General features: G+C 39.2%; 1 protein-coding gene and 1 long non-coding RNA gene across 2 annotated transcripts in view; one reads left to right on the forward strand and one right to left on the reverse strand.

Moving 5' to 3' along the window:
- Positions 1–7,326: 7,326 nt before the first annotated feature.
- Positions 7,327–16,791, forward strand: LOC115520381. Its single transcript, XR_003970781.1, has 3 exons — positions 7,327–7,357; positions 9,320–9,650; positions 15,421–16,791. It is a non-coding gene; the product is annotated as an uncharacterized LOC115520381 (long non-coding RNA).
- RFTN2 (raftlin family member 2) overlaps positions 13,756–17,020 on the reverse strand; it is a 67,501-nt gene continuing 64,236 nt past the window's right edge. The window contains exon 9 of the mRNA XM_032594459.1: positions 13,756–15,306. Coding sequence (XP_032450350.1) covers positions 15,034–15,306 — 273 coding nt within the window. The 3' untranslated portion in view covers positions 13,756–15,033. The remainder of the gene's footprint in view (positions 15,307–17,020) is intronic.

Here is a 17,020-nt window from a genome sequence, read left to right on the forward strand (position 1 = left end):
ATGAGAAAATATATTTAGAGCTAGAAAAGAACCTTAGGAATTACTGAGTTGAGCCTCCTTTTTCTTGTCCTCTTGTTTTATCAATAAAAAAACAAAACAAAAAAACCTCAACAAGAAACCAAGGCCACAGAAATTGTTCAGAATTTCCACAGATAGTGCAGAGCTGGGGCCTCAGATCCCTCAACAGTGTGGAACTTAACGTAGAAAAGATGAAGAAAGGAGAAAAGTTCATCTGATGGGGTCTAGGAAACCAGCATCCCTTGCCACATGACTTCTCAGTAGTACAGTACCATAAACATGGGCCATCAGGTGATTGCCATTCTTAAAACACCCAAGTTAAAGTGCATGTTACATAGGATTCTCTAGCTGGGTCCTAAAGTACTTCTTGGGGCCAGAGCTTAACAAGGCAGTCTTTATCTTAGTCTCTGGGAGCAGGTTAGAGTCAGGGAGTTGTGTGAAATTTTTTCATCTAATAGAGTATTTGGTACATCTGAGTGTAATACACTAAATAGTTGGGAGGTTTGGGGACTTCCAAAACCCCTGATCTATTTCCAGGGCATATCTTAATGACTACTGTGATTTGGGCTGATTATAAACAGCCCCTTCTCCTGCTTACAATTCTAAATTAAAAGTAGGTCAGTCATCAACTGGCTAAAATCCCATTTGCCTTCAGCTTTCACTAGCTAATTTACAAGTATGCCAAAAGCTTCACAATGTACTCATTCTTCCCAAGGGCTTCCTATACAACCAACCACTAACCTGATGGATCTCTCAAGTTCGACAAAAATGTGCTTCTTTGAGTTAGAATTGTACATTGCAGGTGTTGTCACTTGGCTATAGCCTTCTCTGTTTACGTAGCAAGTGATTTAATACAAAATACGGAAATTCAAATCATCACCCTTCAAAAATTCAGTCTATGATAATCTAGATCCAGTTGAGTGAATAAGCTGAGATGTTGTAAGCTATTTTTTTTTTTAAATTTTTTTAACGTTTATTTATTTTTGAGACAGAGACAGAGCATGAACGGGGGAGGGACAAAGAGAGAGGGAGACACAGAATTGGAAGCAGGCTCCAGGCTCTGAGCCATCAGCCCAGAGCCCGACGCGGGGCTCGAACTCACAGACCACGAGATCGTGACCTGAGCTGAAGTCGGACGCCCAACCGACTGAGCCACCCAGGTGCCCTGATATTGTAAGCTATTAATGCAGAGGACATATTTCATGAATGGTTTCTCTTAAAAGAAGCCCTTTTTTTCTGGTGAAAAATACATTTGTATCTGTCTAGTTAGGTAAATGAACGCAGCATTCTAAGGACTGTATTTATGATCTTGAAAGCAAATTATAAAATAAACTTTAGATAACAGCTATGTAAACAGCACAGTTTCTGGAAACCAGAAATGAGACTGCTGGAGAAGAAAGAAAGAAAATGTGAGATGTCTGTGACCTTCAAGCATAGAGGAATAAGTTATGGAAAAAATGCATCTTTAACTATAGATATTCAATTTCTCCCTTACTAAATTTGGATTATCTTACAATATATAGTTTTTTAGTTCTACATTCTAGCGTTACTTTGAGAAAACTGCCTTTATGTTAAAAAAATTTCACTGAGTAGGGGCACCTGGGTGGCTCAGTCGGTTAAGTATACGATTCTTGGTTTCAGCTCAGGTCATGATCTCTCAGTTCATGGGTTTGAGCCCCAAATTGGGCTCTGCACTGACAGCTGGAAACCTGCTTGGAGTTCTCTCTCTCTCCCACTCTCTCTCCCTTTCCCTCCCCCCACCTCTCTCTCTGTCTCTCTCAAAATAAACATTAAAAAAACTTTCACTGAGTATCTGAAGGTCCTCAGTCTCATAAAAAATTTCAGTGAACAACATGCAAATTTTGTGTGTGATAATACAGTAGTTCTCCCCCACCCTCACCCCCGCCATATCTGCGGTTTTGCTGCCTGCAGTTTCACTATCCTGGGGTCAACTGCAGGCTGGAAGCAGATGATCCTCCCGACATCTTCAGAAGGTCAGTAGTAGCCTACTGCTGCATCACAGAGCCTATGTCATTCACCGCACTTCCTCTCATTATGTATTTTATCTTCTCGCATCATCACAAGGGTGATTACAGTGTAAGAGGAGACCCCATTCACCTAACTTTCATTACAGTGTACTGTTATCATTATTTGTTAAGTGTTGTTAATCTCTTGCTGTGCCTAATAAGTTAAACTTTATCATGGGTATATATGTATAGGAAAAAACACTACATAGGGTTCAGTACTCTCCATGATTTCAGGCATCCACTAGGGCTGTTAGAATGTATCCCTTGCAGATAAGGGGGGGCTACTGTAATGGCTTATACTAATGTCCTATCCTGTCTAAAAAGGCTAGGACTTGTCAACAACCTCTGTTAAAATATTTTTGCTTATTCATATTAATAGGAAGTTTTTTCTAACCTATATTCATACCTTGTCCATTTATCAATCAATTTTCTTGGTGGTGTATTTATGTATAGTTATTTTTAACATCTGAACATAGTTAAATTTGTTAATACAACAGGATTTAAAATAACTAGTGATGATTTAGGGGAATTAGGAGGAGAGGGAGTTTTCAAGCATTGCTTGGGGCAAGGGAAATATGGTGTGTGGCAGAATGAGCTTGGTGGTGAGAGCATTATGGGTGGAATGAATGAGGTTTGCTGTTTCTGATTGAGATATCCACCTTTAGGGCAAGGGTGGAGATTAATAAGTTTTTATTATTATAATTCAATACGAGTTCCAGATATAGAGCAATCACTCTGAGAAGAACCCATCAGTACAGAATGGACAGCTCAGATTTAGCAAGATAATAGCAAGTTGAATGTAACTATATTGATCGATGTCACATTTCTGGGGCATGAGGAGAGGCCTGTCTGTGAAGTAAGGGGTTAAGTGGCAGAAGGGTGGGCCTCATTAGAAGGAGTTGCCTCTCAAGGGTGTCTTTCTGGCTGTCAGGGCCCTCCAAATGGAAGGCATCATTATTTCTGCCACTTCTCAGACACCACTCAGTTGCAAGATTCAAGGGCTCACCAGTACCCTAGAGCTTATTATGTACTCACGCAAAAATAAAAATCATTGCTTAGCTGGAACCAAAATGGAGTGTGAAAAGTGGTCAAAGATGTGGCCCGGAAATGTAGTGGTGATGGTAAATGGGATGCCAGGTGGATATCGACAGGACTAGACTTCTCTTGATGTCAGTGTCCTCTCAACCTGTGAGTTCCCGATTGCCTACTCTCTTCCAGTGCCTGTGACATCCTGTATCTACTGATAAGGGCCCATCGGTAACCCCTAATCTCAGGTCCTGACACAGCCATGTGCTACTTTGCATGGTCTGAGATCCTGTGCCCTGAACTTCTGAAGACCTTAAAATCAGAGAATTTTAAGATCTTTGTAGGTTAATAGATTCTACCCTGCACAAGACCAAATAAATTAAAATGTAATCCCATTTCAAATTAAATGCAATTTTTATATTTAAAAATATAAATTTGAACAGCTTTTTGTAATTGATTTTAAGAATTGGGCTCTCTGTTGGTCACTTAGTTACAATAGGCTGTGGTTTCTCATCAGTAATCACACATTCTCTGGGATTTCTTGGAATTGAGAAAAGCTAATTTACACATTATTTTCAAAATTAATGACATTTTTATGAATATGAAAGGAAATAATGTTGCTATATTTTATATTTTATAGCTGTTTAAATATTTTAGTTTTGTAGTTTTATTTTTTGAGCCATCATATTTTTTTTTTTTTTTTAAATTTTTTTTTCAACGTTTATTTATTTTTGGGACAGAGAGAGACAGAGCATGAGCGGGGGAGGGGCAGAGGGAGAGGGAGACACAGAATTGGAAACAGGCTCCAGGCTCTGAGCCATCAGCCCAGAGCCTGACGCGGGGCTCGAACTCACGGACCGCGAGATCGTGACCTGGCTGAAGTCGGACGCCCAACCGACTGCGCCACCCAGGCGCCCCAGAGCCATCATATTTTTAAAACTGGTTTCAAACCTTTTTTGGGATCCCTGAAAAGTTCATAGGTCTTCATGTTTAAAATGATCTGTTTATAATTTTCTAACACAAACACAGGCTATTATTAGAAATATTGTCATTATTTCGTCAAGTATCATTTCTTAGGGAAGCCTTCCCTGACCTTGAATATGTTAGGTTTGTCTGCTATATGCTCTCCTAGCAAATTTTGCTTTCTGTAAGAGTTATTTCCTTCCATCAACTACAATTATATGATTATTTCTATTATTATTCATCTTTCTCCTCTGCTACCCTGTTGATCCCATAAGGGCAAGACTGCCTGTTTGTTCTCTAGTCCCTAGCATGGCATCTGACCAAGAATCAATAAATATGAATGAGTGGATGAGAGCATGAACCTGCAACTTCTTACAGGGGTTCTGTTTCAGGAGGAGGGCTTCATTGCTGACAAGGGCCTCAGCACTGAAAACTAAAAAGCATTCTTAAAATATACCCTCCTCCATCTTTTATTAAAGATGTCTGCCTTTAACAGCACTTGTTCTTGACTGCTTGGTGTCCGGCCCTGGATATCTGGCTCTTCTGGAGTTCCTGGGAACTACCTCATATACTTGACAAAGTAGTGAAGAAACTTTTTATTAGCTACTTAGAAATATATTTAAATCTTTGGGGATATTCAAAATTTAAAGATGCCCTATGTTTATTCTGGAGTTTCCCGGGAGTAATCTTGTTCACCACACTAAAAGGAACTTTTTTGAAAACTTAAAATTAGACATTAAAAAAAAAAATAAGGATTTCAATTTATTGAGCACGTAACTAGGTGTCACGAACTGGTAAGTACATTCCCACATGATCCCACTTAATCTTCATACAATTTAATTTGTTTGTTGCTCTCCCAATTTAACATACAAGTAAACTGAGCTTCAAGGTGTTTGTTCAGTGCATACAGGAACAGGTGGTAGGGCCAGGATATGAACTCAGTCCTGGCTCCAAAGCTCAGGCCTCTCCATTTTGCTATGCCAGCTCATATGTTTCTGAGCATTGCTGCTACCATTTTTGGAACACCCCATTAGTCCTTGAGTAGGATCACATTAGGCAGTATGTGTTGAAATGGAGTGACTTACCCAAATGAGGTATTGCTTTTCTTTGTAACAAGCCCACGGGTCAGCAGTCCTAGACTAGTGCAGCGGCTCCCAGTCCTTCATCCGTGTCCCAGGCTCCTTCTGTCTTTCTATCCCATCATCCTCCGGGCCTGCATCCTCAAGGCTAATTCACGGTTTCTCCACGAGAAGGCTGCTCCTTTCCAGGCTCCACACGCTGGCCTACACTGGGCATTATCAATCTTTTTAAGACTCTGGCAACTCAGTGAGAAGAAAAATGACATCTTTTGGGGGTGTTTTGCAGTATTTTATTAGTGAGTTGAAATCATCATTTTTTTTTGGTTATTTATGCTTCTTTTTTTAAACTATTTGTTTTTGTGTTTGCATTTTTTTTCTATTTGGCTGTACATCTGTTTTTTTTTTTATATATGTCATACCGTATTTATTTATTTATTTATTTATTTTAGTGGTTCATTTCTTTAATTGAGACGTAATTGGTATACAACATCGTATTGGTTTCAGGTGTGCAACATGACAATTCAATATTTGTATCTATTACAAAGTGATTGCCACACTACATCCAGTTATCTACACACAGTTACACATTTTTTTTCTTGTGATGAGAACTTTTAAGATTTATTTTCTTAGCAACTTTCAAATATATAATACAGTATGTCAACTATAGCCATCATGCAGTACATTACATCCCCAGGACTTTTTTTTTATATATATATATGATTTATTTTCAAATTGGTTTCCATTGTACATCTGTTTTTTATTAACATCTCTTTGTGTATTTAGAATATTGGCCCTTTGTCATTTGATCATTTCTTGATTCCAGTTTTTTGTTTACCTTTTGATGTTGTTAATGGAGCATTTTTCTGTGTAAGTTTTAAATATTTAGTCTTGGCATTTACGTAGTCTTTTCTGGTTTTGAATTATGCTTTAAATATTTGCTCATATATGTGCTTTTATAGTTTTTTTACATTTAAATCTTTAATTCATCTGGAAGATATTTTGGAATAAGGAATGAATCTTGTTCATTGTAACTTGGTCTATAGCCATAGCTTTTTACATAAAGATGTGGGGAAAAAAAGGAAGAACATACACAGATTGTCAGACTGGCTGTATCATTAAAGCTGGACATTTGAAAAAAAATGGAATCCTAACTAATACTTTTGGAGGGGATTAAAAAATAAAAATTTTGAGGGGCATCTGAGTGGCTCAGTTGGTTAAGCCTCTGACTCTTGATATCAGCTCAGGTCATGATCTCGTGGTCTTGGGATCAAGCACTGTGTCAGGCTCCATGCTGAACAAGCCTGCTTGGGATTCTCCCTCTCTCTCTGCCTTTCCTCCATTTGTTCTCTCTCTCTCTCTAAATAAATAAACATTAAAAAAAAGAATAAAAATTTTGAGACATATGGTTTCCCAGAAAAACAAATTCAAAAGAATGATATGTGGTTAAGGAACTAATGTTTTCAGAAAAAATACTGAAATGTTAACACCCACTTTTCTATGTATAGTGTAAACATTAAACTATGCCTCTAGTCTGGGAAAGAAAAAGGAAATGTAAATATCCAAATTTGGTGTATTTCAGTTTTATATTAATTACTGAAATGAAAAGACATGCTTTAAGAAATTAAAAGTCACTGTGCTAACCACATCTATTACAGTGATGTGAGTGGTTCTCTATTTGAAATTTTAACGTTGAAAACAACTTTGTCCCTGATTAGCATGCCCATTAAATTACATGTGTGTATTTAGTAGTTTTTTTCTCATAACCAACAAAAGAAATTCTTACATTAGAAATCCTGGACTTCAGGTTTCCCAGATGTCTATTTGGGTGGGTCTTGGCCAACCCAAGCCAGGGAGCCAGGTCTACCTGCCCAAGGGCAGCAATGATTAACTGGGAGGGCATAATGAACACTCGATTGAAACTCGTTGGTCCATTCAAACTTTCTTTCCACACAGGCAAGTCTTCTAATTCCGCCCCAGAAAAAGTTCATGAGACAGTGTAGCAGCAGCGCCTCAGGGATTATGGGAAATCACAACACACATCTGGCACACATCTGGCACCCCAACGACCTTGTTCCAGCACCAGCGAATGTGGCCATTTTCTGGGGTCTGCTGGGCCCAGGTGGCCTCACAACCTCTACCAAATGTCCTTCCAGCAGTGGAACTGCTTCTCCCCATGTGGCCCGAGAACCTCCTGGACCCCACTCTGCTCCTGGGGATTTGCCCTTCCCACCAGAGCACCGCCAGGTATCGAACTGTGGAGTTTCAGACTCTGCACTCCCCCTGTTTGCAGTCTTAATGGAATTTAAATCCTCTCCTTTCTCCCCTTTTAGTTCAGTCCCTGTGGCTGTTTCCAATTTTCCACTTTCTCTCCAGCTGCTTTTGGGAAGGGGTGTTTTCCCGTATTCTCCCCCCACCCCCAGGCTCCATCCTCTCTCCACACGCAAAAGCAGCTCCCTGCCCTCCGAGGCTTCTCTCTCCCCAAGTTCCCCTCTCCACCCCACGTACCTGCTGAATTCTGTAGTTCAGGTTGTGCAGATTGTTGTGTTAATCCTCAGATCAGTTTTCTAGGTGTGCAGGATGGCTTAGTGTTGGTCTGGCTGTATTTCATAGATGTGAGGCACACAAAAAACTTCCATGCTGTTCCACCATCTTGGCTCCTCTTGGGAGAGAGAGCATCTTAAGCAGGCTTTGTGCCCAGTGGGGAGCCCCATGATGGGCTCAATGTCAGGAACCCACGAGATCATGACCTGAGTCAAAATGAAGAGTGGGATGCTCAACTGACTGAGCCACCCAGGCATGCCTCTAATCACTTCTTAATGATCGGTGGACTTGGAATCAAGCCAAGTTCTGAATTCTAGTTTCCCTACTTCAAAGCTGTGTATCATTAGCAATTTGCTGTAACTTTCTAAGTCTCAGTTTTCACATCTGTGAACTGGAATCAACCCCAATTTAGGTGATTGTGGTGAGGATGAAACCACCGGATCTGGTAAATATAAGCCACTTAACAGTTTTAGTCTCTTCCCTTCTTTTAGGGCTTGACATCTTTTGGTAGAAAATTTTATAGGCTTTAATACAAATATTTTATAGCATTCTTAATATCCTTTTAACATGCTGTAAGAATTCTGGGTAGAATATGCAGGATCCTTAACTAAATTGGTAGAGAGAATAAGCTTTATCTAGCCATCATACTAGGTGTGAGCCCCATAATGAAGATCTTCTGAGTCATGTGTTTGCTGTTTTATAGTGAACATCACTGAAAGCTACTATTTGTAGTAATCATGTGTTATGTTTTCTGGCTGACTGGACTGGCATCTTTTCTTTCTTTTTTTCGAACTTTTTATTGGATACAATTTCAAACTTACAAACAAGTTGCCAGAAGACTAAAAAAGAATTCTCTCTCTCTCTCTCTCTCTCACACACACACACACACACACACACACACCACAACTCATGCGGGCCCCTGGTTGGCTCAGTCAGTATACCCTGTGACTCTTGATCCCAGGGTCATGAGTTTGAGCCCCATGCTGGGTGTAGAATATACTTAAAAAAAAAAGGAACTGTTGCATACCCTTTATCCAGACTCACCAATTGTTTACATTTTGCCCCATTTGCTTTATCAAACTTTCCATCTCTCTGTCTCTGTCTCTCAACATAGATACACACATACTTTTTTTTTTTTCTGAACCATTTGAGAATAAGTGGCAGGTATTAGTCCCTTTGTGCCTAAATATTTTTGTATTTCATAAGAATTTTTTTTTACACAGCTACAGTACTTTAACCAAAATCAAGAAATTTAACATTGATAACAATATCATAATCTAATCAGCAGTCCATAGTCCCAGTTATGTTATGTAACTTCTGACTGACGCACCAGCCACCCCTCCTCTCCATCTAGGATGCAGTCCAGGGTCATGTATTGCAATTAGTTATCATGTCTCTCTAGTTTCCTGGAATGTGGAACAGTTCCTGTTGTCTTTCATGTCCTTTGACCTTGACATTTTTTGTCTTTCATGACCTTGACATTTTTTTAAACTATGTAGGCCAGTTGTTTTATAGAATGTTTGGGTTCATGTGGCATTTCCTAATGATTTCATTCAGGTTGTGTGTTTTTTGCCAGGAGTACCGCAGAAATGATATTGTGTCCTGTGTCAGGGATGTTGGTTTGTTCCATTATTGGTGATGTTAACTTTTGATCATTTGCTTCAGGTCCAATCAGAGTTCGACTTGGCACCATGAATAAACATGTGCGCTGTGTTTGGAGGATCTTGAACCTGATGAGTGCTGCCCTGCCCAGTCCTTACAATACTCATATTCTGCATTCTCATTCCCAAGCTGGAGCACAGTTTCTCACCCACGTGAGATGCCGATTCACAAGCGAGTCATGAGAAGAAGAAAGTTGAGCAAACGGCAGTCATTTTGCTGAAAAGAATGGCAGCAGAAACATTTGGGTTTGGGGCTGCAGGTCCCGAAAACAGTTGCAGCTGTCCACCGGAAAGCTGGCTTCCTGGCAGGGCTGCTCGGTGCCTCGCCAGGCTTGGTGAGTTCTCTTGTGTAGGTTTGTTCTTTGTCCTGAAGCTTAGCATTGAGCTTGGGTCTCTAGTCCTCCCAACAACTCTATAAATTCTTCAATCAGCATTTCTTCCATTAAGACACAATTTACACATAGTAAGATGTGCCTATCTTAAGTGTATAGTTCAAAGGGTTTTGACAATTGCATATACTTGTGTTACTTTCAACCAAATAAAGATATAGAAAATTTCTGTTACCATAGAAAGTTCCCCTATGTGCCTTTATAGTTGCTACATACCGAGTGTCTGTGTCTCCCTAACGTTCAGATGTTGAAATCCTCATCCCCCGTGTGATGGTATTGAGAGGTGGGCCTTTGGTAGGCGATTGAGTCATGAGGGTGGAGCCCTCATGAATGGGATTTATGCCCATACAAAAGAGAGCCCTGAGAGCTCCCTTGCCCTTTCTACCCTGTGAAGTTACGGCCAGAAGACAGCCGTCTATGAACAAGGAAGTTGGCTCTCACCAGACACTGAATCTGCTGGCACCTTGATCTTAGACTTCAAGCCTTCAGAACTGTGAGAAGTAAATTTCTATTGTTTAAAAGCTACCCTGTCTGTGGTATTCTCAGCCTGAACAGACTGAGTCAATAGTCACACCCTAACCCCAACCCCACAAGCAGCTCTTACTCTGATTTTCGTCACTATAGATTAGTTTCACCTTCTTAAATCTGTAAGTTTATGTCTCTGACCAGATTTGGAAATTTTCAGCAACCCCATTCCCTTTCTCCAATCCTCCCCCCAGAACACTAATGACAGGAATATTACATCTTTTGTTGTTTTGTTATAGTCCAAAGCCCTGAAGGGGCTGTTTTTGTTTTTGTTTTTGTTTTTCTTAAGTCTATTTTCTCTCTGTTGTTCAGATTTGGTCATTTTTGCTCTTTCAGTTCATAGATACTCTTTCTTTTGTCCCCTTCATTCTGCTGTTGAGCCCATCCAATGACCTTTTTATTTTGGTATTGCATTTCTTAGTTCTAAAATTTCCATTTGGATCTTCTTTATGTCTTCTATATCTTTGCTGACGTTTTCTATTTTTGTCATTTGTTTTAAGCACATTCATAATTCTTTGTTGAAGCATCTTCATCGTAGGTGCTCCAAAACATTTTAAAGTTAATTCTGACATCACTATATTGTTGGCATCTATTTTTTGCATTTTTTTCATTTAGTTTGGGATCTTTCTGGTTCTTGGTTTTTATTATTTTCTATTGAAACTAGGTATTATTTTCATATTATGAGATTATAGATCTTAAATATTTATACCTTCTATGTTAGCTGGCTTTTTTCTGACACTACTCCAGTTCAGGAATGGGAGGTACCATCTACTCAGTTCTGAGTGGAGCTAGAAGACCAAGTTCCCCACTCAACCTCTGTTTGACACACGAGAGGGGTGTTCTTCCCTACTGCTGGGCACAGGTGGGGGTTCCAGTTCTCTATGTGGTCTCCACTGACAACTCTGTGGAAGTGGTCTCATTACCACTGGGCAATAAAGTCCTGACTCTTCACTAAGCTTCCTCTGATACCATAATGGGGAAGGAGAGAGATGCCTCATTACTACTGGATGGAGGTGAAGTTCAAGCTTCTCACAGGACCTCCACTAACGCTTTGGGGTGAGGGCTGCAGGGCCAGTGAGGATGAAATTATGATTCCTTGCTCGTCTTTCTCTGACATCACCCTAGCCAATGTATAATCAATCTATGCTTCCCACTCCGTCTGTACTGGTGTAGGTTGGGGTGAGGTCGCAGGTTTTTCTTTGGTGTTTGGCTGGGGTAGAGTGGTTATAGTCTAAATATTTGCTGTCTTGGTAGGCGTTTGTTAGGGTTTTTTGATCGGCAACATTGGCATTTCAAGATTGCTGGCTTCTTCAGGTCTCAAGTCTGAGATACGTGAGGCAAAAATAAAATCAAGGAACTTGCCACTGGTCATCTTATGTTTGTTTTATGTGTAATGCTCAGGGTTTCAGTTATACATACTTCATGGGAGGAATCTACTCCCATCTTTCTGCAAGCAGAAGTCTCTATATTTTCTTTCATTAAGTGTTTAAGCCTTTCGCCCATTTACAATTGGGTGCTGGGGTTTTTTGTTATTGATTTATTGGAGCCATTTATATATTCTTATTATGAATCTTTTGCCAGGTATGTGCTTTGCAAACATATTCTCCCAGTCTGCAGCTTGCATTTTCATTTATTAAACCATGAGTTTAATGAACAGAAGTTTTAAATTTTGATGAAGTCCAATTCTAGCTACCTTTTGAACTAAACTCCTTTAATGCTAAATGAACCAAGGTCAATTTCTGTTGCTTGCAACTAAGAGTATTGGTTGATATAAGCCTACAAAGAATCACCTTGATACTTACACATACCATGATATTAATGCCCAAAACATTTTTGGAATTGGCTCCACAAGAAGTTTATGACCGTAGCAGAAACCAGGCTCATTATTTTAGAGCTTCGCCTAATATTCCACCATCAAACACCATCTGAGAACTTAATCATATGTCAGAACTGGCTGTATAAACTTTAGGTAATTGCACAATAAATTCACTCTCAAGGTGTGATAAGTTGCACAACAAATATTAGTTAAATGGACGTGCCCTAAATTCTGGTAGTTTGCATTTAGCTAGTTTTCCTACATACCCAGGAGTATATTGATTTAACATGATTAGTTACAGACCTTCTCCACTGTTAGCACCTATTCCATTTGAATTCTCACTTGATTAGCCTTTTCATACAAGGATACTCTGGGGCCCTGAGTAGTTGAGAGAAGGAAATCTTTTTTAGCCTGATGCTGAAAGAGCCACAGTCCTTCCAGCCCTGAGAGAATGGTAGTGAGGAATCAGGGTAGTCAGTCAAGGCTAGGAAAATGAGACAGTCCTCAGCTTGTCCAGAATGAAAGAAATCAAAACACATCTGGTACATTTATATTCAAATATATAAACAACCGCTCCTGATAAAAGATTTGGAGTTAGCTGTGATCTGGATTGACTATAGCTCTGCCTCCTGCTTTTATGGGTGTCTGAAGATTCTTGAAAGCCTGTTAATTTTTCCATTTATTTTATACTGAAGGGAATTGTTATGGTATTGATAGAGCTGCTCATCAGCTCAGTGGTGATTTTTCTGGTGAGTAGGTGTTAAATATTGCCATGAAAGATAACAGGGTGGCATTCAATCCAAATGGGAAAGCCCTAACAGGTGGTTATTGAGACCTAAGACAGGAGATACTGCACCAAGGAAAATGGCAGAACTTCACACCCACATCTATGATCTTGATGTTTTATCATTATAACTTATAGGTATTACAAATTCATATGTCAGGCCTCTAGAATTACATAGTATTATGAAAAGAACCAAATATATAGTTGACAGATAATGATTGGTCGCATCTAACTCCTTAGTCATATAGAGTCCAAGTTTTGTTACTTTTTTTTTTTTGTTTTTAAAGAATAGACTCAAAGCTACTTATATATATTTTAAATGCTCTAAAACCTTGGTCATTATTTCATTATAATACAGATTAAAAGCAAACTGTAAAAAAAAAAGATGATTAACACAAATTAAAAAACTTAAAAGTGATCGATAAATTCCTGACTTTTCCTTTAAATTAGAAATATAAATTTCTATCTGTGTTTAATACTTCAAATCCCCTCTATATACTGACAGAATGACATAGGAGTGTCCACCTCTTGTAGACCCTGGCATTGTGAAAACTGACGTTTCTGAGAACACTCCCTGTTTCATAACTCATGACATTGTGTGGGCTGCAGAAGTAATGCTTGTTTCTACCAAAAACTTACCAACCCTTGAATATGGGACTCAGGTTCATCTGAAAATTAAAACAAAGAAAACATTTCTGCAAATATTGTTAATAGCCATTTCCAAAGAATACTACTAAGCAAAATCTTCTTAAGTTCCTTTATACTTATCAAGATAATGCTTCTGCATGGTAGAAGTGGGATAATTCCATGTTAATCTTATCAACAATTCATGGAGATTGTCCTAGTTTAGTTATACATGTAATATGTACCTGTCATATGTATAAAATGTATAATGAGCATTTGTGTTCAAGAAAATGATAACCCAATAACAAATGACATTTTATTATTCAAATGATCTTATAATGTCAACACCAATGCTAATAAAAATATATAATATGCTAAATTCATCAATGGCAAAGTCAGTTGTAATTCCCTCGAAGATTCCCACATTTCCAAGTAAGCTTTTCACAGATAAATGAAGATCCTCTATTATGTAGAATTTTCATCTTTAACTGTTAAAGGCTGGGAAAGGCAAAGCCATCCCTATTAGGAGAGCAAGAAAAGCAGAGATGGAACAGATGGGTCTCCATACACATGGAGCTGTAAGTACCTTTCTGCTCTTCATATTATCTGCAATTTAAAATAAAGAAATTCTTTCTTTCTACCAAGGTTTCTAAATGTTGAGATTGTGGGTTCTTTTCATATTGAATTTTAAGGGATGCTGCTTTGCTCTATTTCTAAGCTATTGGAAGCAATAAAGTTTAAGCTCAGTGAATCAGTATGGAGTTGGTAACATGGTGACCCTTTCTTTAAAAGCAAAGACATACAGGGGCACCTGGGTAGCTCAGTTGGTTGAATGTCCAACTCTTGATTTCGGCTCAGGTCACAATCCCAGAGTCTTGGGATCGAGCCCCATGTAGGGCTCCATGCTAAGTGTGGAGCCTGTTTAAACTTTTTCTCTCTCCCTCTGCCCCTCTGCCCCTCTGCCCTATTTATATGCTCTTGCTCTCTCTCTCCCAAGAAAAAGACAAATAAAAAGGATTTTTTTTTTGGAAGAATATTTTCACAAACAGGGGCTTGCTTTGTATATACGTGTTATAGTTAAAGACAAAATTTGGATTATTGTTATATTCATGAAATAGGTATTTCATTAATTAGCCCTTTACATGTATGTGAAAGAGAGGGGGATTGAAAGAGAGAGAGATTGCTTTTCAGCTTAAGTAAGATTTTGACTTCCTGAGAACTTTCTAATTAGGTGAAATACTGGCTAATATATTTAGTCTTCTTACCAGGAAATGAATGAAAAGTACATCTTGTACATTCATGAGAAACTGAAGTAGATTATTGGTTAATAACCTAATGAGACATCTGTTTAAACAGATGTTTTAGTTGAGAGAAGCGTAAACATGATTCTAAATTTACAAATACGTTGGTTATTCTTCCTTGTCTGGGAGGTTGAGCCAAAGTTTATGCAGATTAGAGGAAAGACAGAATCTGGAAAAATTCAAAGTATTACATAAATGCAGATAAAGTAATACAATAAAGTCAGTTGGCAATTATTTTAATAGTTATTTACAGGGCCTTCCATTGCTTTACTTCATTGCTCACATACAAGTGACCTGAGTTACTCCATCTTCCTGGTCAAACTGACCGTCGTCTAATTCCCGTAAGACACTGTCATTGCTGCTGAAGCCGGAGAAGCTGCTGTACTGTGTCGGCCTCCTCTCTCTTGTCCAACACTCTCCAGAAGGAGAGAGGAGGCACTCTGCAGGTGGGTTTCTGCTGTCCGTTGGTTGTGATGTGGCTGTGTCCAAACCGATGCTCCTGCTGGTGACTTTGTTCCTGTCTTCACCTTTTGTATGCCGGCTGGCTTTCCTCTGGAACACAAGAGATTGGCAACCAGGAATTAAAAAGAGGGGTGCTTTCCTGTCCTTTTGATCTAGCACATACTGTACTCGGCCTGAAACGTCTCTTCCTTGCTTCTCTTCCAGATCCTGCTCATCTTTAAGGACCAACTGAGAGACACCCTTCACAGTCTCTCCTCCTCCCAGGTAAGAATGAGCTGCCTCTCTCTTTCACAATCTTTAGTAGCTTCTTGGCACGTCCTTCTCCTCACTGACAGATTGGTTGTGTACATATCTGGGCCCTCAATGAATGCTCTGGGAGAGAGAAACCTGTTGAGATCATACTTTGGGGGAACAAAGTAGGGTAGAAATACACTGAAGGTTCTATTTTTCTTCTTGGTGTTAGTTGCGATACAGACAGCAGGAAAAGTGCTTCATTGGCCACCTCATACCCATTTCACACAGGAATAGGCTGCACAGAAGAGTCACAAATAATTCTGATCATGCTTATACTGAAAGAATGCCTGGAGCGTCTTCCTAGGTCAAGCAGACCACTCTCTCTGTCCTGGTTCAAACTACTTCTGCCTGACATGGTAGGAATGCTCAGCAACCAGACCACCTTAAGCTGCAGATGCTTCTGCTGTGAAATATTTACTGAGGGCTGACAATGTCCTTGGTGCAGTTCAGAGTAAAGAGGACATGGTCTTTGCCAACGTAATAAGTCAAAATAAGATATCTAAGCCAATAAAAGGAAATCTCAAGAAGAAAACTGTAGCAACTCAACAGGTAGATGTTCAGACTCCTGATGAGATTTCCTTACTAGGATGTCTTTAATACTGATAACATGACATATTAGAATGTGATCATTTACTCTTAGGAACAAAAATCTGAACAAGGATAAACAAAAAAGAGATAAAATTTAAAAAGATAAAAAAGCACACTAATTTCCCAATTTACACAGAGTTTATTATTTGGAAGTTCATTTATATGTTAGATGGAAATTAGGACTTCATTTTCCTAAATGCAACAGCTATAATTATAAAACTTAGGGAAAAAATATAGAAGTCAGATGCCCATGCCCAGGCTAGTCTTATAAAAGTTTATTAACTCAGAAGTTAGTTGAACTGTAATATATAAAATACAGAGGTATATTCTACTGACTTTCATGGCAAATATACAAAGCAAACAAACAGCTTTACTAAATCAGATTTAATGTGCTACCATGGAATGCAACCACGGTCTATGACATTGTTTGTATAGGAACATTGCAGTCCTCAGCATGTTGCATAGAAAGGCGTATGTTGGCAGCTCTTTTTCTTGGCTGAGTTACTGGAGTCCTTGGGCAAGTTTAAGTTTATGGGTCCTGCCTCAACAAGAGCTTTCATGGTCCCAAGTCAGAGATAGTTGTGGTGGTGACATTTCCATTGGCCCCCTTGTATTCATCAGATGCAAATATCAGATCTCAAATCCTTTTCTTTTTATTGTTATTCACTAGAAGCATTAAATTTATTTTTTATTTTTTTAACATTTATTTATTTTTGAGAGAGAGACAGAGAGAGAGAGAGAGAGAGAGAGAGTATGAGTGGGGGAGGGGCAGAGAACGAGGGAGACACAGAATCTGAAGCAGGCTCCAGGCTCTGAACTGTCAGCACGGAGCCCGAAGTGGGGTTCCAACCCATGAACTGCGAGATCATGACCTGAGCTGAAGTCAGACGCTTAACCGACTGAGCCACCCAGGCGCCCCAGT

Source organism: Lynx canadensis, chromosome C1 (genome assembly GCF_007474595.2).
Source record: "Lynx canadensis isolate LIC74 chromosome C1, mLynCan4.pri.v2, whole genome shotgun sequence".
NCBI classification, from domain to species: Eukaryota; Metazoa; Chordata; class Mammalia; order Carnivora; family Felidae; genus Lynx; species Lynx canadensis.